We start from the raw sequence: 24945 nt of genomic DNA, 5'->3' as shown, positions 1-24945 counted from the left end.
CAGGGCAAAGTGGATAGACAAACAGGTTTCACCTGTTGAGCCCATTTCCCTCTGATGGGACAGAGCCCCCACAGTTCCCCCACAGGCCCTCAAGGAATGTGCTTTGTGGCACAAAGGTTTATCCATATGAGTACCGCTCCCTGCCAGTCGCCCCATCTGAGAGTACCAACCCCGCTTCCTGAATCTCTTCCTGGGGAAGGACCACATCCAGTCTCCAGGGGCTCAAGCCGAAATGTGTGTGGCAGGAGCTGTCACGCCGTAATTATCCATCTAAGAATGGATTTGCCCAAGCTAGTCCCCAGCATCACTTAGAATTGTTAAGAATCAGGACCAGCCTCAAGGTACTCTCGCCTCACAGAACTGTTGTGAAGACTAAAGTGGCACATGTTCCTCACACACAGCAGATCCAGTCCTCCCTCCACCACCCTTGACACCAGTACCTGCAGCCCAGGTGGGCCCATCGCCCCGGCTTCCTGGAGATGCGGGCTCGTGGGATCCGGGGACAGGGTGAGGCCAGGGGCAGCAGGGCCAGCCCTTCCATCTTGGCAGCAGGGAGAAGGGACGGCTCTGTCATGGACAGGCACACACAGCTCCTATTGCTGCCTCTGGGACTGAATGAATCACAGTGAGAGTCGGAGGAAGGTGGCAGGGCCTGTGGCACACCCTTCCAAGACACCCCCATATTGAGGTGGGGCTGAGTCAGCCAGAACCGCCTACAGGCAGGTATGTGTGAGCACAGACTTCCTGGCCCTTAGCCAAAACAGAAATGACACAAAAAAGCAGCATGCCTATAATCCAGAAGTTAGAAGGTAGTGAAAAAGGGTTGTGAGTTCAAGACCAGCCTGGGCTGGAGAGATGGCTCAGCAGTTAAGAGCACTGGCTGTTCTTCCAGAGGACTGAACTTCAATTCCCCTGGCACCTGCACGGCAGCTCATAACCATCTGTAACTCCAGTTCCAGGAGATTCAAATGTCCTCTTCTGGCCCATGTGGGCTTTATATGCATATGGTACAGAAAGATATGCAGGCAAAATATCCATACACATATTTTTTAAAATCTAAAAGAAAAAGAAAGATTAAAACACCCATCAACCAGCCAAACACACTTGCACCAGACATAAAACATGCTATTGGGGTGGGCACTCTCATCTCCCACAGCCTTCCCAGTTTCAAAACCAAACCAAAAGGAACAAATAAAGCTAGTGACTGGTGGTGACCCAGGGCTTCACCTTGGCTTAGTCCCTTCCCATAAGCCTCTGGGAGCTGTAGTCCTACATCATGGAAAAAAAAGGGACCACGGGAGCTCTAACTTGCAGGTAGCCCTTGCTGGCTCAGTCAGACCATGCAGATGATCTGCTGACCACCTTCCCAACACTCTATCCTCAGAAGGAAACAAAAGAACCACATTCCAGGAACAGAGAGGAGATGGGGTCCCACTGCTGCCGAGGCTCCTCCCTGTGTATAAAGTGAATCTGCATGGTGGACATGTTTGAGGCTGGGACATGATGAGGGTTCAATGGAGCTTTGTGTGAGAAACACAGTAGTTGCTTAGTGAAGGAAGGATGGACACATAGGTGGGTGGGCAGGAAGTGGGTGGATGGACACACATGTGGACAGACAGACGGATGGATGGATGGATGGATGGACAGACAGATGGATGAAGAATGAGGGGTGGGATGAGAAAATGGCTGAATAAGGGGCCAGAGAGACACACCTTGGTTAAGAGAGCATCAGTTCTTCTGTGGGCTGGAGTTGCAGTTCCCAAGGCTCACACTGATTGGCCCACTATCACCTTCAACTCCAGTTCCAGGGAATCCAATGCTCTCTTCTGGCCAGCTTAGGCATCTGCACATGCATGATGTACATATGTACACACACACACACACACATACACCTTAAGAAAATGGCTGAGTGAGAAGGATAACTAGGAGGACCTTTAAGTGAGAGGACGGGTGTGGACAGATGGACAGGTAAGGGGAGAATGTCTGGGGGGAGGCGGGGAGAATGGGAGACGGCAGGCCCCGGTGAAGTTATAAATCAGCAAGCCACTGGGGAAGAGTGAGTGGACGCAGAAGTGAACGCCAAGTGAGGAAGTTCGGGCCCGACTAAATGACTAACCTAGAACCACAACGACAGCTGCCAAGAGAAAGCAAGAGTGAACGAGCGCTCAGCCGGGATCCTGCACAAGAGGCTTTGAGCCTCTGGCAGGAAGTGCCCCCTCCCAGCTTCCTGGACAGTTGTGTGTCTTCAGCCTGGAGGTGGGAGTGTGCTCCACCTGGGCACCCCTGGCAACATTCCTCAGCCCCATGGCCCTGCCACTGGAGTATCGGCTGGGCCAGCTAGGTCACAGTGGTGACTCAGACCTGTGGGCCCTGCACCTGGCAGCCTGCCAACACCTCCCTAGGCAACCTGAGATCTGGACACGCCTCTTCCTACCGAACTCATTCTGTGGCCCTCACACCAGGAGGCCCCAGAGACCTTGTTCTGGGCTCAGAATCTATTCCATACCTCTGTGCCCACTACACAGTGCACTACCTTAGGACAATGCTGCTCCACTCTGTACAGTATGCTGGTGCCTCATCTGGAGGGCCACCCTCAGCTTTCCCACTAAGCTCTGTGACTTCTGGCAAATGCCTTAACTGCTCTGGTTCACAGTTCTCTCATTTAAATGAAAGCATTGCGTGTTCTGCGAGTTGGTGGTACGGACTCAGAGCAATCCACAGCAAGCACTTTAATTGCCCCTGGCCTACATGAGACACAACACCCCTTGTTTCCAGGGGCCTGACTTTTTTTTTCTTTTTTTTTATTTCTATATGAATGCTCTGTGTGAATATATGGTGCGTGCCAGAAGAGGGCATCGGATCCCGTTACACATGGTTGTGAGCTACCATGTGGTTGCTGGGAATTGAACTCAGGACCTTTGGAAGAGTAGCCAGTGCTCTTAACCACTGACCCATCTCTTAAAAAAAAATCTGATGCTTTTTTTTTTAAAAAAATGAAAGTATATAGGCCACTTGCAATGTGCCAACCAAGCTCTGCCCCCAGAGCACTGCATGGGTGTCCCCCTCCACGCAGATATTAAAGTCCTAACCCCCAGGATATGAGGATGTGGCTGTATGTGGACACAGGGTGTTGGCAAAGGAAATCAAACAAAAATGGGCCAATTAGAGCAGACTCCAGGTCAACATAAGCAAGATCCTGGTACAGAGGGTAAGTCTGGGGGAGACAGCATACAGACAGACATTCAGGGATACTGTGTGAAGACAGGTTTGATGGTATTGCTTCAGGCCAAGAAAGAGTCACAGCCACCAGATGATGGGAAGTCCAGGGGTGACTCTGACACACAGGGGACCACTTACCTCACACTGGCAGCAGGTTCTGTCACCCAAAGATTCTGCCTGCTCCTGCTCAAGGCCCCTGATCTTGTTTCCTGCAGGATGGCTCCCTAGAGGGACTGTGTTGGCTCTGTGGATCAGGACATAAGGCTCAAAGCAATGGTAGGGGGAGGAGGGGGTGGGGCAGGCGCTGAGGGGTGGGAGTCCTAGCCTGTAACCCAAAGTTCAGAGTGGATAGTCAGGGGCATGACTGTCGGTGTGACAAGGAGTGTGGGACACTGTGAGAGACCTGGATGCTGTCAGAAGGACCCAGGCACCCACATTATGATGGTGGTTATCTTCAACATCTGACTGGGTGTGACCCAGGGACATAAGCTGCATGAGAGGTCCAGACAGTCATGTCTTCTCCCACCTGTCCAAGGAGGTGCAGAAGGGCCTGGCTGCTCCTGCTTCCCCTCAGGGTCCATCCCACATACTTCCAGACAGGTTGGGACAATGATCTGGGGACTGGACAGCATGCCCAGGACTGTGGGGAAGCTGGCCTTTGACCTCTGAGCTGCTTCTGGGGTTGCTTGTAACAGGGTTTATGGAGAAGCCTCCAGGCAGAGCCAGGAGCTAGCTCCAGCCGTGCTGAATGGGAACCATTACCCAAGGAAGTTTAGCCCCATCACGCAGATAAAAGCCCACGCAGAGCTTTGTGTGTGTGTGTGTGTGTGCATGTGAGTGTGCATGTGTGTGAGAACATGGGGGGTGTTGAGTTGATGTGTGTGCCTGTGTGTTGGGGAACATGGTGTTCTGCCACCGTCCGTGCGAAGACTTGGGGACTTCTGTAAGCTTGACTGTGGGATTGTATCATGCACACCACAGCATGCTTTGAACCTTCTACAATATTTCCACACAGGGGCAGGCTTATGGGTGAAGTACAGGTATAGTCATTGCATTCTATGATGGAGGAGAGAAGAAGCCCCGTTCAGCAACATCAGCTGGCTTCAGATCCCAAAGGGCCGTGTTACAATGGATGAAGAGCTGAGACTCCAGCCAGGAGCACAGGGAGCCACAGATTGGTTTTTTTAGGGAAATGGGGCAGGGGTGTTCTGATGGGTGCTGTGGGTGAGTCACTCTGCCAAGACAGAAGGAACAGTAGCCAATGGCCACAGGTCATCAAGTCAGGCTCTGTCTTCTCCCTGGGAGAACTTCAGTCTTTGTGGTGTCCAGCAGGGGGAGGGACAAAGTGATATCAGATGGTACCTAGGAGGCCTGTCCCCTCTCGTGGACCATCTTCCAATTGCCTTGGGGTAACCAGAAGGGCTGCAGGAGACTTTAGTAATTCTCCAAAGCCCAGGACCTTAAAATGCAGCCAGGCACAGTGACACATGCCTTTAATCCCAGCACTCTGGAGGCAGAGGCAGACAGATCTCTGTGAGTTTGAGGCCAGAGCTACTTTGAGACACCTGTCTTTGTATGTGTGTGTGTGTGTGTGTGTATTAATCTCTCACTGCTGTCCCCAGCTCCCCACCTGGGATAGAAGAACACTGTGCATAGACCCCTGACTCAGGAGTCACCTGGAGCTGGCTTTGACTCCCCGCTCCTCCAACAGGAATTGGCAATGTTACTCAACTGCTTTGCCTCAGTTCCCCTCTCCGTAACTCGTGGATAAGTCCGTCGAGATAACCTCACAGAACTCTTACTAACAACAGTCCTGGATGACGCACTTAGGATAGTGTGGTTCACATAGATACTCCTCACAAATGCCCCCGTGGTAAGGCGGCCACCACAGACACACTGCAGACATTCACACTATAGTCTAACCAAGGATCAAGCCTGTGGTGTGACGCTGAAAACTCAGAGTGATTGCCAGCAGACACAAGGCTGGGACGGTCCAGAGAGTGCCATGCCGAATGAATGGACATCGGGAGCTCTGTAGGGGCACAAGAGCACCCCCATTTCTTTAATAGGTATCCAACACATCCTGTGAGTTGAGCTGGCCAACTGGCCCCCATAAACTGCTTATGCCTGGCTCTTCCAGGTTCCAGGTCATCTGTGGTGATGGAGAAGGGATGGTTTGGCAAGAGGCTTGGCAGGTCTGACAAGGTCCCAGGGAAGGCCATCCGTCACCAGTGTTCTCCCTCCATCCACTTAGGCCCAGATGGCACCTAGTAAACAAGCCATAAACACATGGGACTTGGGTTGGAGATGAAGTCAGAATGGAGGATAAGAGATGAGGAGCAATGCTGGGGTCGAGAAGAGCTCTCTCTGTAGATGGGCAGGGTCCTTTGGATCGGCATGTGACTTGGTGGTACATAGCTCACCTAGAACGCTTGAGACTCTGGGTTTAAACCCTAGCACTACTAAGACAACAAAATAAACAAATAAGTACCCACAACCATAGCAGAGTCATATCAAACACAGAGGTTTCTGTGGGGCCTTGTGTGATTTCAGTGGTCAAGAAGCCTCCCCCGTCCACAAATTTGAGCACACGCTCACACAGGAGTTTTTCCAGGGAAATGTCTCACTTGGCAAGGCTATGACCCAGAAAGGTTAAGCAAGGACTCTACAGCTCAGGGAGCCCCCCCCCACTCAGTCCCACCTCCTCCCTCCAAGTGAAAGCACAGTGCTTGACCATGCTGCACAGCAAGGCTGCTGTGAGAATAGAGGGAAGATGTGGGCCTAGTGGAGGTGGCGATGGGTTGCCAGGACCTGTTGCCATGGCTGGATGTGAAGGAGCCCTGGAGGCTTTGCTCTAAGGTGGTGGCTGGAGCAGGGAGGAAAGAAGTGGGGATGGGGCCATTGGGCTTTGCTTTGTGGGGCAGCCGTGGGACATGGAGAGCTTAAACGGGGAGATGACAGAGCTCAAGGGAAGATGAGAGTGACGACATGCGTTTGGGGACCACTGGCTGCAGACGGCATGAGCCCAGTGGCATGGGCACCAAGGCCCTGGATCCTTCTGGATGAGACCCCAAGTTTTCACATATCCATGGAGGTGAGAACACTTCATCTCAGCTTTCACGGTGAGCGTGTGGGAAGGAGATGCACATTCCAGGACCACCAACCAAGCGTGATGACTGGCATTGTGGGCTTCGGCCAATGTGTGTGTAACTCCCCCACTGTGTGGTGGGAAGGGATTTGGGTGTTTGGATCCCCCCATTATCTAGGTTTCTGGAAGGTGGTAATTAGCCACAGCAAAGGAAAGTAGTACAGAGTCAAGGTGGCACTGTAACATCCAATACTGGAGGAACCCCCTGACCAAGTGACACTTGTGCGAGTCATGGGAAGGAAGAAGGGGAATCCAACAGTGTGTGAGGGAGGAAGCTTCTAGCAGAGGGAAGAAGCAATGCAAAGGCCCTGAGGTGACACGACGTGAGGAAGGGCTGGGGCTTTGTAAGTAAACTCCTCCTGGCTGAAGTGACAGTCCTCCACACACCGGGCAGGCAGCTGCCCACCAGGGGCTCACGTAGGAGCAAGGAAATTGTGAGTGTGTATTGTCAGGAACACAACCATATAAAGGACCCTGATGCCACAGAGCCACAGGAGTACATCCACTGGGCGTAGGGCTCAAAGGAATGGCAGGCAAAGTCTTCCTTTAGTGTGCGGAAAATGTCCACTATAGCTTTCATCCTCCAGATTGCTACAGCATGAAGATTACTCCCTCACAGAGACCACACCTATGAGTTTAGCTAAACCTTCCTCTTCATCCAACTGAATATCATAGTTCCTGCTTCCCCATCTAGCTGTACACCATGGCCCCTGTCTCCTCATCCAGCTGTACCCCATGGCCCCTGCCTCCTTGTCCAGCTGTACACCATGGCCACTCCCCCCCACCCCTGTCCAGCTGTAGACCATGGCCACTCCCCCTCCACCCCCCACCCCCGTCCAGCTGTAGACCATGGCTCCTGCCTCCTTATTCAACTGTACACAATAAACATGTTCCAAAAGCCCAGATCACCCCATCCAAGCTTGTCTATGTCCATATGTCTGTCCTTTCTTCACACCTTTGCCGCCCCAGTCAGGTCAAGTCCCTGAAGCCACGGAGATCACGGCAGGACAGTCAGATCTTCAGTAAAGCCAAGGCCCAGGGTGTCCACACAGCAAGACAGCCTGCTCCAGGGGTCAGCTGCTGAGGCTCTGTGCAGGCCCGGGGTCTTACAGCTCCCCATTCCTGTGGAAGGCCTTACCTGGTAGAGCAGGATCACCAGTGGACCCTATCCTCCTCACCAGGAAATGTCTCCTCACAGCCACACTCGGATGGTCTTTTGCTCCAGGGCTCCCAGTTGAAGCACAAATCTGAATCATCTTCCTTTGACTCTGTGGAGACCAGAGACAGAGCTTCTGGGGTGGGAGCAGCCTGTAGTGCTCTGCAGCTCCAGAGGAGACATGTGCCAAGCCTGGGGTTCATGTGGCCCTGTATGAAGCCCGAAGCTGGGGCAGGAGGTTAGCTCTAAGACTTCATGGTCTTGGATGGAGAACAAGGAGGGATCTAGAAATAAGATTCTCTCAGAGACAGTGGCCATATCTACGTACTAAAAACAGAAGGACTCAGGAGGTGTCCAGATGTCCCACTGTCGCAGTGTGAATGGGAAATGCTCTGCACAGGATCATGGGAACTCTTGGTCCACAGCTAGTGGAAGTCTGTAGAAACTGCAGGAAGCAGACAGAGCCTCTAGAGGGAGTGGGGAGCTGGGACCACCTGGAGGCTTTACCAGCCTCCTCAGCTTTCCTGTTCTCTGCATCCTGATGTGATGAGGTTGGCACCTAGGCTCTCCACACCCTCCCCATCATGGTCCCTGCTTAAACCAGGAGCCAAAAACGAAGCCTTTCTTCCCTAGCTGGCTTTTGTCTGTTTTTGTTTGTTTGTTTGTGGGGTTTTTGTTGTTGTTGTTGTTTTGTTTTGTTTTTTGTCATGGTCACAAGATTGGTGACTAATGTACCTGCTGCACTGGGCATTGTCTAGGGAAAACACCTAGTTCCCGACCTGCCCATCGTTCATCTTCTAGACTGCTCATTACTAATATCTGTGCTTTCTACTGCTTGGTGGTGAACACACGCACGTGTGGATGCAGGAATTCCTGAAAGCACACATGTCTATCAGGAGAGGCCTGGATGACTCAGGCACCCTTCATGTCACAGAAGACCTGGTCCAGCCACTCAGGGGCACACCTGAAGCCGAGGAATGACTGACATCTCTTTGTGTCTTTCAGCTTGCAGGCTGAGTTAGCAGACAATGATGCCAGCGTGCGGCCCACCACCTCCGAATGGTCCCGGAAGAGCAAAGGGCTTACTTCAAAGGTGGAGGTAAGATGTCCTCTCCAGAGAGGCCACCCAAAGCCACTCCCATCCTCCCTCCCATGGTGACACCACCACTACCAACTCAGCCAACACTGATTGAGCCTACAGGTGCCTTCTGTGTGCCGTGTGCTCAAGTCCTTGTGTTCCTGCATCAAGAGCTCTAGATCTGGCAACGTGTCTTCATTCTGAGAGATGTGGGGTGCATGTGTGTGTGTGTGTGTGTGTGTGTGTGTGTATGTGTGCGTGTTGGGGGTTATGATTACGTTCTCTTGTAGTAAGGAAACTGAGGCTCGGGTAGCCCCACCCTAAAGCCACACAGCCAATAGATGTAACACGAGGATTTGACGTTTGTGCTGATAACCCTTCATAGACTGTGACCTTGGGCAGGTGGTTTCTCCTTTCCGAGCCTCAGTTTCCCCACCTGGGCAATTAGGATTGTTTCATAGGGTTATCCTCAGGATTGGAGGGAGGTAGCATTCGACCCACACTCAGTATAACTTCTGTATTTTCAGAATGGGATAACTTCACTATAAACAAGGAGGAGAAGGATGCTGGGGATACATAGGGTTTTGGTTTTGAGAGTCTCATGTATCCCAGACCTCAAATTTGCTATGTAGCTAAGAATGACCTGACCCCCCTCATCTTTACCTCCTGAGTGCTGGGATTACAATACACATGCACTACCATGCCTGGTTTATGCAGCGTTGTAGGAACCCATGGCTTCCTACACACTGATCCGGAGATAACTCCCACAGCCAGCACACAGGCATTTGACCCCCCTCACTAGCAGGCCTAAGCCTGGGCTGGGCCCCAAGGGAGGGCTCTAGCTCACCCCGAGAGTGACTTGAATGAGCTGAAAAACATGTTTTTTAGAAACCTAAGGCCCTTCGAGGCTCTTGCCAGGAAAGAGTAATGAGACCATTAGCAGCCCACACACGGCAGATCAAGAGGCAGGCCATTGCAGGCTGCTGCTTGTGTTGCTTCAGTAACTTGTGACCAGAGCTGGCAGCAGGCTGGGTACACTGTTGCCCAGTCAGCCCTAAGGTCACAGAGCCAAGAAACTGAGAAAGAAAAGCCTCTGGGTTAAGGGGGGTATTTATGGAGACAGAATGCCCCTCACTGTAACCCACCCCACCTGCCCCTAGCCCCGTTCATGGCCAGGTTTGTCTAGGCCTTTTAGCTCAGTGGTTCTCAATTTTCCTAATGCTACAGCTGTAATTTCGCTACTGTTATGAACCAGAATGTAAATATCTGATCACGACCCCTGTGAAAGGTCTGGAGCCACAGGTTGAGAGCCACTGCTTTAGCTGCTCCTGCCACTCTGCTGACATCAGGCTTGGTGTCAACCACCTTCCATGATCTCGGTGTCCCAGAGAAGGCCGGCTCGTCTCTAAGTTTGGTATGGCCAAAAACCGGGATAGTATGTGAGTGATCCGCAAAACAGCAAAGGCTGTTGTGCCCTGCACAAAAGCACACAGGGAAGGGTGTGAGAGAGGCAGCCCGGGCTCTGCGGGTGTCTTTTGCACAGAAAGTGGCACCTTTTCCTAATTCAGCAGCCCTGCCTATGCACTAGCAGGGGCCCAGAGGGGCTATGGACAGACACGAGCACCAAACAAGGGACTATATTAGGATTAAGAAACCCCCACCTGCCAGCATGATGGTGCACACCTTTAATCTCAGCTCTCAGGAGGCAGAGGCAGGGGGATCTGAGTTCAAGACCCTATATTGTGAGTTCCGGGACAGTCAGGGCTATTTGGTAAGATAATATCTCAAAAAAGCAAACAAAATGGAAAGAAGGAAGGAATAAAAGAACCCCTTTCTTACAGTTGAGCTGCATTTAAAATACTGTGCGTCCTCCCTTCTGTAATTGTTTCAGAGAACTTTATTCTGATTAGGCCCCTGCCCAGCTCCAAAATTAGAATCCAGCCTGAACCAGCTCACCTTGACTAAGTAAGAAATGCAACCAGACGATCGTCAAGAACAGCAGCAAAGCCACGGGCAGGCAGAGCCAGAAAACCAGGAAAGAGAGTGTGAGGTCGTTCACCAGCGGCACCAGAGGGTACTTCATTGTATACCTGTGGCCCTGCAGGGCCACCTGGATTCAGCAGGAGAGCTGCCCCTGAGGACCTGTCAGCTTGGCCAGGATCTACTTTGAGTCCAATTGTGACTTAGTTGCAGAGAGTGTGATGTAACAAGGAAGTCACAGTGTCCTCAGGCAGAGAGAGCCTACAGGGGAGGAAGCTGAGTGGGGCTGGCTGAAAGACACTCTGGCTTGGAAAGGCCCAAGCTTCCAAGAAGGAAGGTAGCCAGGGCTGGCCTGACCCAGCAGTCACTGGGCTCATGGGAGCCTTTGACCTTCTTATGAAAGAAAACAGAGTAATTCTAAAACCAGGAAAAATAGACAGGACAGAAAAATAGACAGGACAAATATCAACCTGTATAAGGTACTTTCGTACTCAGGGTTACAGTGTGGCCAGGAACCAGCCAAGTCCCTGGGTCTTTCCTCCCAGTAGCACATACCTATATGTCACCAAGCTCATGGGACAGAGGACTACAGGGAGCTCAGGGCTGGAAGGGAAGAGGCTGTATAGCCCCAGCAATAGTTGTTTTGCTGGAAAGACAGGTCCAGCATTGCCAGCCTTCACAACAGTGCAAGTCTGGCTGTTTTGCAGGTGGGCAGTGTGGAGTCTCCCAAGTTCAAAACACGAGACTGGGGGTGAGGTATAAAAAACACCCACTCCAAAGTATGAGGCCTAGGGTTGGGATCTCCAGAACCCACATAAAGTCTGGTGTCCTTCCTCGTTGGTCCACCTGGAAATCCCAGCAGTGGCAGGGAACCCCAGAGCCAAGCTGGCTAGCCAGAATGGCTGTAATAGCTAAATTCAGCAAGAGCACCTGTGTCAACATAGAAGGGAGAGACTGATGAGAAAAATGCCTTGGACAATACCCCACTCCAAAGGCACCAACATTGTAGGCTAAGTCTGTCAGGTCACTTACTATGCAGCCATTTAAAACTTTAACACAGTAATTTACTTTGAAGTTTCCCCACGTTTCCTTACTAGGAGTTTTAGTGAGGGACTTGTATAAGCTTGCCCCTCATCGCAGTGGGCAAGACAAACACCATCCTCCTCTCACCTGGCCTATTTGTGTTTAGTAAATACCTAAGTGATTACTAAAACACACGGCAGGAAGTAGGCACTGCGGGTCAGTATAAGTCTGTATATAGACAGGCTGGTGCACAACCTTCAAAAGATGGATGGGGCAGGGAGGTGCATTAAACACACCTGTAGGGCACATGGACTGAGTACAAGATGAGCAGAGCTGGTGAAGTGAAGCATGTTCCAACACGGGGAATCTTGGAGAACTGAGCTGCCAGCTCCCTGCCTCTAGTGCCTGCTCTGGAACCCGTAACCACAACCCTCCACTGAGCAGACCACAGGCAGTCAGTCACAGGAATGCAGCACCTAGAATCCCTCTTCATGCTAATGAGGTATCTCAATAGCCCGTGGACTTCAGCCAATGAATGACCTTCCCTTCCTAGATACTCTCATGGCCTTCCCCGAAATTAAAGAATTCCTCGTTCACCCTGAAATAAAACGTATTTGTTTATATAATAAAGAAACATGAACAAGCTAAGATCGTCTCAGAGAGCTGCTTCATTAGAGCTGTGACACACTTGCTCCCCATGGGATCAGATCCTGTTCAGATGGGGCAGCTCTGGCTGTACAGTGATGCTCACTCCCTGAAGGGAGATGTCCTCCACTCCACCCCACCCTATTTCTGACTTCCTCTCCTAGCAGCACCCAGGTACCCCAAAAGAGGACATTGGGAACCACAGCATTCATTTCAGACCCCCTTCTCCTTCCTGCTGTGAGCTGATGTCCCAAGGAAACAGCAATTGTTGCAGGATTTTCCCTGTCCAATCACATTAGGGCAGTGGGAGGCTTGTGACTATACAGGAGAAGGGAGGAGGCAGAGGAAGGAGTTGAGAAGACAGAGAGAGAGGGGTCTGAGGAGAGGGAGAACCAGAATGGAGGCTGACATGGTGTTATCAAAAGGTTAGAATAATTGTGTTAAAGCTTTATCATTATCATTTGGCTCTGAAATTATTGTATTGGCATCTTGTAAATTGTGTTATTATTGATACATAAATATGATTGGCTAGTTAAGCATTAAGAGTCTTGATTTTATTGGGTAATTAGGTGTTGAGATGACTAACCAGGGGTGAATGGAGCAATGCATGAAAACAAGAGGAACTTGGGGGCCCTGTCCAAGAGATTGCCTGGTGGGAGCCCTGGTGAGTTGGCGGGCCAAGAGACCGAGTGAGCTAGATCACCTGGCACAGGGGCTAGCTCTAGATATTTCCCGCAACACACAATCCCCACCCTGGGCTTTGCCCTGCCTGTGAATTGGTGAAGAGAGGCAGAACCTAGGATCCTCAATGAACTCAGGTACCAAACATGCCAGTTCCTAGGCTCATCCTCATGTATGGAGGCTTCACTGTAAGGGTGCATCAGGACTGCGGGGAGGCAGGCTGGACAGCATCTCACAGCTGGAAAGCACAGGGTGAAGTCAGAGTAGCTCTAGAGAGGGAAGCTGATATATGAAGTTTGTGCTAGGGACGGAGTCATGGGAGCGGGATTGGGGATGGGGGTGAACCAATCTATGGGGAAGAGGAACCAGGCCAGGCTGAGTAAGCAGAGAAGAGCTGAAACTTGACTTGGGGGTTTATGGGGAATTTCAGGGGATGGATCCACAGGAGGGGTTTGGACAAACAGCATTCAAGCATGCATCAAAGAGCAGCACACAGGCTGGATGTGGTCAATGCAAGCTGGGATTTCAAGGTGCTGGGTCAGAAGCTGTGTCAGACATGGAAAAACTTGAATACAGATTTATGGCTATGAAACCTTTCCAGACACCAAAATGAGGCCATCAAGGTCGGCTTCTTTGGCCAGAGGGCCTGGCTGGAGGTCCTGTGGCTGGCAAGTAGAGCTGATGTAAGAAGAATGCACAAGGCGGCTCTGGATCCCAGGCAGTTCAGATGCAGCAGGAGAGCAGCTCGTGGGTTGGGTACCCCACTGAAGGGGTGGCTCTGGGTGGATACATGCATTCCAAGAGTTTTCAGCTGTTTTCCAAGGCTCACCAGACCATCACCTAGGCCCCAGGCTCATGGCCCAACATTCCCTGTAAAATCCTCTGCAGCCAACCCTTGCAAAGGGCACAGGGTAACGTCTGTGCTTTCCCTCCCTGGAAATGTCCTGGTCTGTCAGTTTTCTCTGTAGGCAGAAAACCCCAGGACTCACTCATCTCCCAACTCCCAACCTTTATGTATTAATGTTCCACGCTCCTGTAAGCATTAAAGATCATGTATTTTTCTCTTAAAATTAGCCTACTTTTGAGTATTTTATGGAAACTAAAAAAAAAAAAAAAAAAAAAAAAAAAAAAAAACCTAAATCAGTTCAAATTGAGCAGACTCTCCTGGAGAGTATGATGTGAGAGCCCCTGCAGGCCAGCCCCAAGGTCTGTAACCAAACAGGAGCCAGCCCCAGAGCCTGTAACCAAAAGCACACACCAAGTTATTAGATAAGAAGCTCCTTAAAATTTAATTGACTGTGTGTAGTACATTCAATATCCCGTGGGTTTCTTGTGGACAAAGGACAGGCATAAATACGAACAGCTCTGCACCTTCTTCCCAGGCTGACCCAGATCCAACGGANGCAGCAAGGGACACAGGCACACCTTCATATTTACATCTCCTTTACTTTACAAGTCGGTGGCAGAAATATTTACAGAAAATACAATAGGAAAAAGATCCCATCTTGGCAATATACCGAAATTCATACAAATTGTAAATATGGTTTCGAGCAAATAATGATGCTTAGTTTTTAGCCACAACCGCCAAGCCCTTCAGAGGAGGAAGATNCCTTGGTCACTGTGGGAACAAGGAACTTGATTTGCTTCAACAAATGGATATTGGGCGCCTACTGTATGCAAGGCACTGTGGAATCCCAAATTATACCTTCTCCCTCACCATTAAAAAAGCCTGTGTGAAGAACAAGGGTGGCTACTGGGAGCAAACCCTATGCAGTGCATGGCCNGGCCAGCAGTGCGATCAGNGGCTCCCTGTCCAAGTGGACCCCTCAGGAAGAGGGGCTGTCAGGAAGTGCTAGAACAGATAGGTGGGTGGAAGCTGATGGTCGCTGGCGGCACACAAGATCTGGCCTGGACAGGCTTTAAATGCTAAAGGACAACTGCTTCCAGGAAAGTGCCACATAACGTCCAAGGCAGTCGCTACCGGCTTTATCCAGCTGTACCCAAGGCTGAGTATGTGAGGGAAGTTCCACTTTTTAATANGAATAACCACCCTGGAAACCTCATCACTGTAATGGCAGCCAGCCGAACCTGGTTCTTCCCTAGCTCATAAATGTGGAAGCCGGCCTTCCAGATTGCCCTACTACCCGTGGGTTAGACACTGAGGGGGCCGGCCAAACTGTACGTATTTTTGTATGTGAGTCCAGAGATGGAGCTACCCTAAAAACGAGGTGCTGGAAGGGGGAGATGCTTGTGTACACATGTGCACCAGTATGTACACATGGCACATGCATCAGTATGGCTGGGGAGGGCTGCCCTACCATGTAATTATTCTTTTCATGGGGCCAAAGGCCAGGAAGGCCTAAGGAAGAAACCCTAGACAAAAGGGGAAGGTGGCGTTAAGAGCCCTGTTTTCCGTGTTCCGGCCAAAGTAGAAGCCCCACCCCCACCCTCACCCCCAGCTTCAAAAGTGAACAGAATGGGCCACNAGCCTAAATACCCTTGGGAAATGTTTTCCTGTTTGAAGGTGCCTGGGTTTCCAACTACAGCAACTGAATAGCTTAAGCCACAGTCCAGACTGGTCCCAGTTTCCCCCCAAAGTTTCTGAACCTGTGGTGGCAAATGTATCANGTGAACTACTGAGATGNCTGCTAGGTACTAAGGATGTNCCTCTGCCATGATTCTGTTCAAAGTGACCTTAGTGCAGGCAGGAGGGTGAGCTCAGTGAGCAGGATTCCAAACGCCTCTGCAAAGGCCCAAGCTCTTCTTGCCAGCCTTTTGTTGGGGAGACGGTGTGTGGTGCAGAAGTAAGCAGTGACGGTGCATTCCAAGCTGTTGACTGTGCACACCGAGGCTTCTCTCCTTCAGGGGGCAGGGGGCAGGGGGCAGCCCTCTTCCCTTGGGGAAACCACTGCATGCCCCAGATTTCAAACTGCATCTGCCATGGTTGTTCTCTTACCAAAATAATCAGAATTATAAAGAGTTACCAGAAATTAGAGCCAAATGAAGGGGGAAGGCCAGTAAGCCCACCCCTACACATATAACCCATACGTTATTTTTCCAATATCATTTAAAAACATCCAAACAAGGTTTTGAGAAGAATCACACAAAGGAAGTCCCTCTTTATCAGATATNTGTNCCCTCTGGAATGTTAGAAGTTGCATGTATGTGTGTAAATTCTTTGTTCACCTTGGCTAGAACAAGAACCCACTTTGCCCATGAAGTGTCAAATCTGGAAGTATCTTAGGTGTTGTTCAATTTCACCTATTCTTCCTGAGTTACAAGAATATTTTTAGGGTAAAACTCACTAATTTTCACCATTCCCCACTTCAGGGAGTCACCTGGGAACACTAGATTATTGCCTGACTTCAGAGGGAATCAAAGACAGAAAGCTCTATGCCTTGAATGGAAACTCACAGGGGAAGAAGAGGACAAGGAAGATGGGGGTGGGAGTGGGGGTGGCTGTCTGTAACTGAGCTGAGGGAAAAAAATAAAAGGAGTGGTGGCAAACTTCTGCTTTGTGCTTCCAGATGGCAGAGCATACGTCTAGAATGGAGGCACCTGCACAGGAGAGCCGGCCCAACACTGCCCCTGATATCCAAAGAAAAGAAACCTCAAACCAAACAGTAGAGTCCTGGTCTACACTTTAATGCCAATAGAGGGCCAGTGGGAACACCACCATTCAAGTGTGATTATTTCTCTTTGGACTATAAATGTCACTTGTTTTCTAAGACAAAAAAGATCTTATTGAAGGAGAACATAAAAACAGGTATATACTGAGCGCTGTAACAGGAGTCCTTCTAAAACAGTTTGGTTCTGGTCACTTCCAAAGCTTTGTCCCTGGCAGAAAAGCAGCAGTGAGGTGGCAGCGACTTGTGCCTTCAGCTGGCTAAGGCTAGAAACCAAACAGCAGCAGCCACCTAAGGAGGTGGCACTGAGTTCTGTGGATTGTGGGCTGGGTGCCCTCTAAGGAGCTAAGTGAGTGGGACACTACTTCCTGAGCCACAAATTAGAACCTTTCCTCAACTACTGCAGCTTGCAGCTTGGTCCTGCAATCAATGGTGGATGAAGCCCCTGCTATGAACTCACATTTCTTGGTGTTTAATGGAGGAGCCACGTCTAACCTNTCACCCTTTCATTAAACTGAACAGCAACGGAGAAGGGAGGCACCATCGTTCTCTCACAGCCTTTAACCATAAACATGACAGTATACTATTCAGAGATACAGCAGGGCCTCCACTACCCACGTCTGCTAAAAAGCTGAGNCAATTGACAGAGCTCCACAGCGATCAGAGGGACAACTTGTTAAATATGGGGAGAAAAATAGGAAATATTTTAATGTTGGACTTTTTATCTGAACAAAACTCATTTGTTTCACCCTCTGTGTGACGGGGTGACAAATGAATCCACAAGAGGACAACGCTGCAGCCTTTCCTTCTCCACAGTGTCAATTTGAGCCTAAAAAGTTCTGGAAGATTCTGAGACAGATTTTAATTTTGAATACACCCTCCTAAAAAGCGAGGTATAAAACTATCTTCAGTTTCTAACTTGCAAACTTGTTGACACTATCAATGCATGTATTTAACTGATGCATAAAGCCTTTTCCTCAAAAGGCTGATATTTTACTAAAATTGTCACTTTTAAAAGAAAGTTTATGGCTAAAATGCTTGTTGTTGTTTTCAGCAGGAGTGTGACTGTGCAGGGTCCCTTCACTGGAAAGCTGGGTCTTCAAGCCAGTGGCTTCACATCGTATTTCTTCTGATGAGTCAGCAGTGAGCTCTTAGGAGTGATTAGCTTTGATTTACAGGACTGTCTTGCTTTGATGTTAGAGCCCACTCTGGAGTTCACTGACCTGGACAAAATGCATTCTAAGAACTGCAGTTCTTGAGTCCAACCTCCTGGAAAAGGGCAGTATAAAACTCTGGCTCCAACTGCTTATTCCGATATTTGTTGACAATGTCAGTGATTTTCTGTTTCCGACGGACATGTGGTGGACTGTAGGAATCACTCTCCAGTCTCTTTCTTCTACAAATGTTTATTACTGTCTGCCTCACCAGAAAGCCTTGAAAACAGAGGTCAGAATAACTGTTAGTGAGCTGCCAGGTGACCTGTGTTCAGGAGACCCATTTCCAGAGCTCTCTTTCACTGCAACCCTCTAGTTTCCCACCTCAGAAACAAGACACCAAGACAAAACTTCAGAGAGACATTAGTATGAGACCAGAGTCAAGGCAGCTCTGGCAGAGCCCTGTCCTCTGCTCCAGAACAACAGTTTTCCTCTTCCAGTCCTGGCAGGGAGTGAAGGCCCATCTGTATCACTAGATTGAAGCTTAAACAAAGGGCAGTACAACATCCACCCCTTCTTAAAGGGCAGCAGCACGTGCAGGAACTATTATTTAAGACTATTTCCTTACGTTTACTTACTTGAGCTTTATGAAAGTCTTAAAGAAAGCAAGGCAGGGGTGTACTCACTGACATCCTATACTTCAATGACCTCCTACCCACACCCATTATAGGGAGCCCTATTTAAATCAGGTGGGAAACACACACACAGACACACACACACGCACACACACTCCATGAAAGAAGGTTGTCAGGGCTTCATTCAGTAGTATGAAGAGAAATGAGGAAAGGTACTATGAGGTGAAAAGGACTAAAGTTCCTTAAATACATGTATGAGGTTGTCAAAGAATAAAACTTAAAAGGTGAGAGGAAAAAAGAAGAAATCAAGGGGTCTAGCCTTTCAGCACCCACAAAGCCCTTACCAAGTGCTCGCCGGCTGACTATCATCCCATCAACCAGAGGTATGACCATGTTAAATTTTCCAGTGGCTCCTTGGATTTTTATCCGGAACAATCCAGTGTTTAAAGGGTGAATGAAGATTACTGGGACTTCTTTTTCTAGAGTTGTAGATCTTAGAAAAGATAAATCTTTTTAGTTCAGACACACAAGAGTCTTTCCTATGCAGTATAAGAACATACACCAGGGCCTGGGGACCTGCTGTCAGCAAAATTTGAACAGAGTCTGCTCAGAATATTCTTCCTTGGAACCTATGCTGCTGCAGCCAGAACCACTGGCCATAAGTACTTATTCCTGGAGTTAGGCTTTTTAAATAACAAAGAGAGTCTGGAAAAATTATTCTTAGACAAACCACTTCTAAGATGTGGGGTAGAACAGCCAGGCAAGTATATTACAGAGGGCTAAACATCTGGCAGCCGACTATGGGGCTTTTGCTTAGTTCCTTGTTGCAAGAGCAGAAGTGTGGCTGTTATACTGTCAAGGCAGAGCCCAGAGTACAAGCAGGAACAGTGAAAGCCTAATGTGGGAATTCTATATATGATTTTTTTCTCAAGACAGGGGTTGTGATAAACCTGGGAAACAGTTATGTTAAGAGAATAAAGTCATGCATAAGACAAATTCTACACAGTAGCATTTATCTGAAAAATAAAAAATAAAGTCAGAGAGTACACAGTGCTTAAAGACAAATAGGAAGGTTTTTATTAGAAAAATAAAAAATTTCAGTTGTACAGAGCAAGTCCTAGATGTCAACTGTCCATTGTGATGAGTAAAGTTATACTGTACTATATAATTAAAAGCCCGAGGGCAGAGCAAGCAGTAGCAGTAGCAATAGTAATAGGGCTAAAGATGGCTCAGTGGTTAAGAGCACTAAATGGTGTTCCAGAGGTTCTGAGTTCAATTCCCAGCAACCACATGGTGGCTCACAACCATCTGTTATGGGATCCAATGTCCTCTTGCTTTCTTTTGGTGTGTCTGAACAGCTACAGTATGTCTATTATAAATAAATAAAACTTTAAAAATAATAGTAATAATAGTAAAATGCTGGCTACATGGGTGGCAGGAGGCTTCTGAAGGCAATATGAATGTTTATGGGATATATTGTTGTGATGGTTTCATGCGTATATACCTCCAAACTTAGCAGATTTAACACACTAAGTATGTACAACTTTCTGTTTAACAAAGTTAATTTTTACTTTTACGTTTTTTCTGAGGGTCTCACTATGTGTAACCCATGGTGGTTTTTTCCTCCCTCCATGATCCTGGGAAGACTGAGACACTGACTGCGAGACCAGTGGAATAGCTAACAGCTGTATCTACTAGTCTATCAAATGCTCGAACATGGAAATAAGGGCCATAAGCATGCCATCTTGCTAGCCCTTTCTTTGACTTTTGATTAAGAATTTTTATTTTGCTTATCTGTATTCGTCTGAGTATTTCACCAGCATGTACACATGAGCAAATGTGTGCCTGGTGTCATCAGCGGTCAGAGGAGGGAGTGGATCCCCTGGAACTGAAGTTATAGGTAGTTGCGAGCCACCATGTGGGGCTCTGGGAACAAAGCCCGCTTCCTTTGCAAGAATAAGTGTTCTTAACTACTGAGCCATCTCTCCAGCTCCAGGTTCTTTACTTTTTGTCTGTAACCACTGTTCACTCTAAATCTTTTATGAAGTTGTACCAACAGAATAAAACAGTCATGCTGATAACCTCAGGCAAGTAAGAGAACATACCTCAGAGAAGTGCTACTATTTGCAGTAGTCTCTACGCCAGTGCTGATCTCTGTCATCAGATCTGAGAGTGGAAAGTTTTCTAGAAGAAAACAGTTCAGTTACTACCACTCAATTTCCCCACATTCACAGAAGTCCAGAGTCTGTGCTATGCCACAGTGAGGACTCCTGTGACTCCCCACACACAGACAATTGTCTTTCATAATGTGCTTTGGCTGAACTCACCTAAAGCAAAGAGATTTTGGAGAATTTGATCTGTGACTGTGAGGGCCTGGTCACAAGTAGCTGTGACACCTTCTTATGAACTCTGAGATGGACAGGGTTCTAGGTTAAACATGTATTGCTGAGGTTCTAACATTGCTTACACAAAAACCCTAAGAAACTTATCCATGGCAGAACTTTAACAGTCTTCATGAAATTGAATGGAGGCTGGGATACAAACCCGGCTTATGAAGTCAAGCCTCTGCATCCACCCTTTCAGGCATTTGGAAGTCCCTGTCATCTTATCATTTTACTCAGAAAAGCCCTCTTTCCTCAGAGAGTACCTATATCATCGTAGCGTTCCACCCAGACTACAGATACTCTTGTCTCAGGTCCGAGCGGGGGCACAGGGCGACCCTGAGGCAGCTTCTTCATTCTGGAACTGGGACTGAGCTACATGAAGAGAAGAGCAAAAAGAATGGTTTTTATTGTTTTGTTTGGTTTTTAAAAACTACCTGATCAGACATTTACCAAGATGTTTAGTGATGTGTTTATGTCACCAAAGTCACTTTGGGAAGAAAGTGTGAAATAAATTTGTCACGATAGCTCTTCCTCAGTATCCCTGCTTAGAAGCTTGAAATAGCACCACTTTGGGGATCTTAGTCTCTAAAATGCAACACTGACAAGCTATTCCCAGTTTCCAGATGAGGTGGTCCTGTAGTAATACCCAACTGCCCTCATGGCTACAAAAAGACAAGAGTTCACTGGTCTTTAGGGAAAGCTTGTACACACTTTTGTCTTCTCTGCCACTCAACTGGCTTAGTTTTTTTTTTTTTTTTAATTTTTTTTTAATTGGCTTAGTTTTAATGAACTATTTTTGGCATGTGTATTTAAATCATTATGTAAGGGTGCATTTATTATTATGCATGATATCCTATAGTATATAAATTTCACTACTTAATCATTCCTCAGTTAATGGCCATTGGGATCTTTTACTTTTTAAATATATACTCAAACAGTGCTACAATGAAAATCTTTGTACATATTTATTTTTAAAATTGTAGACATATATTTTATGTTGCCCACACACCATTTCAGCCCTCATTTCTCCTATCTTTCATATTCTCCCCACCTCTGTTTGTCCCTTTGTTGCTCTACATAATTTCACTGCTACTTTTTTATATATACATACATAATCCTATAACTATTCAAAATCTAGAACCCACAAAAAGATCATCATTTTCTGAATTGGCCTTTTTTAGTTGCATTTATTTTTTTAAGACTTATTATCTGTCTGTATATCTGTGTATGTGCCTGTGTGTCTATATGTGCATGTGCACATGGGTGCCTAAGGAGGGCCAGAAGAGGGCACAGGATCCCCTGGAGCTGGGGTGATAGGCGGCTGTGAGGCACTCAACACAGATGCTGGGAACCACACAGTAATTGCTTTGTTTAACTATTAAGCTGTCTCTTTAGCCCCTCTTCAGGGCTTTTATCATGAAGGGATTCAGAGCTTGTCATAAAACTTTTTGAATCTATTGAGATGATCATCTGATATCTATCCTTGAATAAACATTTATGTGGTATATTATTATATTTACTGATGATTTTTTTCAGTTTTTAAAAAAAGATTTATTCATTTTATTTATATGAGTACACTATAGCTGTGTTCAGACACACCAGAAAAGGGCATCGGATCTTGTTACAGATGGTTTCCAGCCACCATGTGGTTGCTGGGAATTGAACTCAGGATCTCTGAAAGAGTGGTCAGTGCTCTAATTGCTGAGCCATCTTTCTGGCCCCCTATTGATGATTTCTGTAGGCTGAACCATAGCTAAATCTCTAGAATAAAGACAACTTGATCATGATCTTTTGATACACTCGATTTCAACATGCAAATATTTGGCTGAGAATTTTTACAGCCATGTAGCTTGTTCTATAATCTTCTTTTTGTTATGTCTGTATCTTGTTTTGGTACTGGGCACTGGTTTCAGAAAACCCCCTGAAAGTGCCTCCTCCTTCCCTGCCTTAGCCCTTAGAAGTCAGCGGAACTCAGCAGTCACACTCATCCAAGTCTGGCTCTCTCAGGAAATCAATCAATCTTATCTTTCCTTTCCTTTCCTTTTTCCTTTCCTTTCCTTTCCTTTCCTTTCCTTTCCTTTCCTTTTTCCTTTTTCCTTTTTCCTTTCCTTTTTCCTTTTTCCTTTTTCCTTTTTCCTTTTTCCTTTTTCCTTTCCTTTCCTTTCCTTTCCTTTCCTTTCCTTTCCTTTCCTTTCCTTCTTTCCTTTCCTTTCCTTTCCTTTCCTTTCCTTATCTTTTCCTTTCCTTATCCTTTCCTTTCCTTATCTTTTCCTTTCCTTATCCTTCTTTCCTTTCCTTATCCTTAACCCTTTCTCTCCCTCTTTCTTTCTTTCTTTCTTTCTTTCTTTCTTTCTTTCTTTCTTTTCTTTCTTTCTTTCTTTCTGGAAATCAATCAATCTTTCTTTCTTTCTTTCTTTCTTTCTTTCTTTCTTTCTTTCTTTCTTTCTTCCTTCCTTCCTTCCTTTCTTCTTTCATTTCTTCTTCTTCTTCTTCTTCTTTTTTTTTTTTGGTTTTCCGAGACAGGGTTTCTCTGTATAGCCTTGGCTGTCCTGGAACTCACTTTGTAGACCAGGCTGGCCTCGAACTCAGAAATCCACNTTTCTTTTTTTTTTTTAATATTTATTTATTTATTTATTTATTTATTTATTTATTTATTATATAAGTACACTGTAGCTGTCTCCAGACACTCCAGAAGAGGGCATCAGATCTCATTATGGATGGTTGTGAGCCACCATGTGGTTGCTGGGATTTGAACTCAGGACCTTTGGAAGAGCAATCACTGTTCTTAACCACTGAGCTATCTCTCCAGCCCCTCTCCTTTCATTTCTTAAATAAGTGCTTCAACAGTGTTGCTTGTTATAAATATGTTAAAATGATATCACTTTGATTTAATTTTGATTTGCCTATATATCCAAAAAACTGTCCATGTTCCTGGATTTTCTGTGTAATATATGTTTTTTAAGGCATGTCCTGATGATTTTCTGAATTTCATTGTTTTCTTATTTATCCAAGATCTTAAGGTGAACTGTCAAACTGAAATCTATCTGATCTCTTAAATGTGAGCACTTACAGCAATGATCCTCCTCTTAGGCCTGCTTTCATTGTACCCCACATTTTGATATTTCACTCTCATTTGATAGTAGGAATTTTTTTTTAATTTCCTTATTTCTTCAATGACTTATTCATTAAAAGAGTGTTTTGCTTAATTGCCATTAGTATTTACACTTGTTATAACTTCCTTCATGTCCTATTGGACAATCTGTTTTTAAATTTATTTTTGTTGGGATGACCTGTCAGTTGGTGAATATCAAACACTTTTCCTATGCTAGGATTAATGAGCTCACACATTAGTAGTATTTGCTTTTATGAAACCGTGTGTACCTATTTTCAATATAGATTTTAGAATTATAATGTCCTCTTAATGGACTGTTCCCTTGATGAGTATGGAGGGACTCTTCTGAATAATGACAAAGGCTTGTTTCCTTGTTCCATTTGACTGAATTATCTTTCCCCATCCTTTAACCCTATGGTAGATAGCTTTATCTGTCTTTTGTGGTGAGGTGTGCTTCTTTCTTTTTTCCCCCATGTGCATTGGTGTTTTGCCTGCATTTATGTCTGTGTGAGGGTGTTAGATCCTCTGGAACTAGAGTTACAGACAGTTGTGAGCTGCTATGTGGAAACCTGGGTCTTCTAGCAGAACAGCCAGTGTTCTTAACCATTGAGCCATCTCTCCAGGCCTAAGGTGTGTTTCTTGGTAGCAACAAATCCCTTTTTAAAATTCAATCCTATCAGTCTGTGTGTTCCGATTAGGGAAAAGTGTTAACAGGACTGTATTAACTCCTGTCATTTTGTTGGTCTTAGAATGGTGTTTTCCCATTTCTTGCTTAACTAAAAAGGTTTGCTTGCTCCTATACCTTCGTAGATATATTTAGAGTCCTATTTAGTCCAAAGGATTCCCTTTGTTATCTCTATGGAGGTAGCTTAGTGGTCATGAGTTCTTTCAGCCACATCACAGAAAGCTTCTTTTTCAGTTATGATCAATTTGCTGAGAATAGTAGTCTGGGTTGACAACTGCCTTACAAAATATGTTATTTCCCATGGTTTTAAAAAAGTTTCTGCCGGGCGTGGTGGCGCACGCCTTTAATCCCAGCACTTGGGAGGCAGAGGCAGGCGGATTTCTGAGTTCGAGGCCAGCCTGGTCTACAAAGTGAGTTCC

At 47.0% G+C, this 24945-nt stretch overlaps 3 protein-coding genes across 11 annotated transcripts in view; all 3 read right to left on the bottom strand.

Annotated features, from left to right (window-relative positions):
• The window catches only part of Arhgap40 (Rho GTPase activating protein 40), a 39452-nt gene extending 38875 nt beyond the window's left edge, over positions 1 to 577 (bottom strand). The window contains exon 1 of the mRNA XM_021156780.2: positions 441 to 577. Within this exon, the coding sequence (XP_021012439.1) occupies positions 441 to 574 (134 nt within the window). The 5' untranslated portion in view covers positions 575 to 577. The remainder of the gene's footprint in view (positions 1 to 440) is intronic.
• A 4708-nt stretch (positions 578 to 5285) lies between these two features.
• Positions 5286 to 10853, bottom strand: Adig (adipogenin). The gene is made up of 3 exons (XM_021156877.2): positions 10558 to 10853; positions 7506 to 7635; positions 5286 to 5486 (listed from the first exon to the last, which is right to left on the bottom strand). Exons 1-2 carry the CDS (start codon positions 10682 to 10684, stop codon positions 7520 to 7522), a joined length of 243 nt encoding a protein of 80 aa, XP_021012536.1. The 5' UTR covers positions 10685 to 10853; the 3' UTR covers positions 5286 to 5486; positions 7506 to 7519.
• Positions 10854 to 14192: 3339 nt separating this feature from the next.
• Positions 14193 to 24945, bottom strand: part of Ralgapb (Ral GTPase activating protein non-catalytic beta subunit) — an 89034-nt gene continuing 78281 nt past the window's right edge. For 7 of the 9 annotated variants that reach the window (XM_029470696.1, XM_029470698.1, XM_029470706.1 and 4 more), the window contains 4 exons: positions 20993 to 21101; positions 20451 to 20529; positions 18690 to 18838; positions 14196 to 17989 (listed from right to left, as the gene is read on the bottom strand). In XM_029470696.1, coding sequence (XP_029326556.1) covers positions 17796 to 17989; positions 18690 to 18838; positions 20451 to 20529; positions 20993 to 21101 — 531 coding nt within the window. In that variant the 3' untranslated portion in view covers positions 14196 to 17795. Of the gene's footprint in view, positions 17990 to 18689; positions 18839 to 20450; positions 20530 to 20992; positions 21102 to 24945 lie in introns of all 9 variants that reach the window. The other 2 variants (XM_029470700.1, XM_021182613.2) reach the window with 1 other exon arrangement.

This window comes from Mus caroli, chromosome 2, assembly GCF_900094665.2.
Source record: "Mus caroli chromosome 2, CAROLI_EIJ_v1.1, whole genome shotgun sequence".
NCBI classification, from domain to species: Eukaryota; Metazoa; Chordata; class Mammalia; order Rodentia; family Muridae; genus Mus; species Mus caroli.
This window is presented reverse-complemented; position numbering and strand designations above follow the sequence as displayed.

Excerpts from the sequence above, each read along its gene's own strand:
- Adig (XM_021156877.2), bottom strand. The coding sequence starts at position 10,684 with ATGAAGTACCCTCTGGTGCCGCTGGTGAACGACCTCACACTCTCTTTC. Across the intron at positions 7,636-10,557 it reads GCATTTCTTACTTAGTCAAG|AGTCAAAGGAAGATGATTCA; the intron begins GTGAGCTGGTTC and ends TGGTCTCCACAG.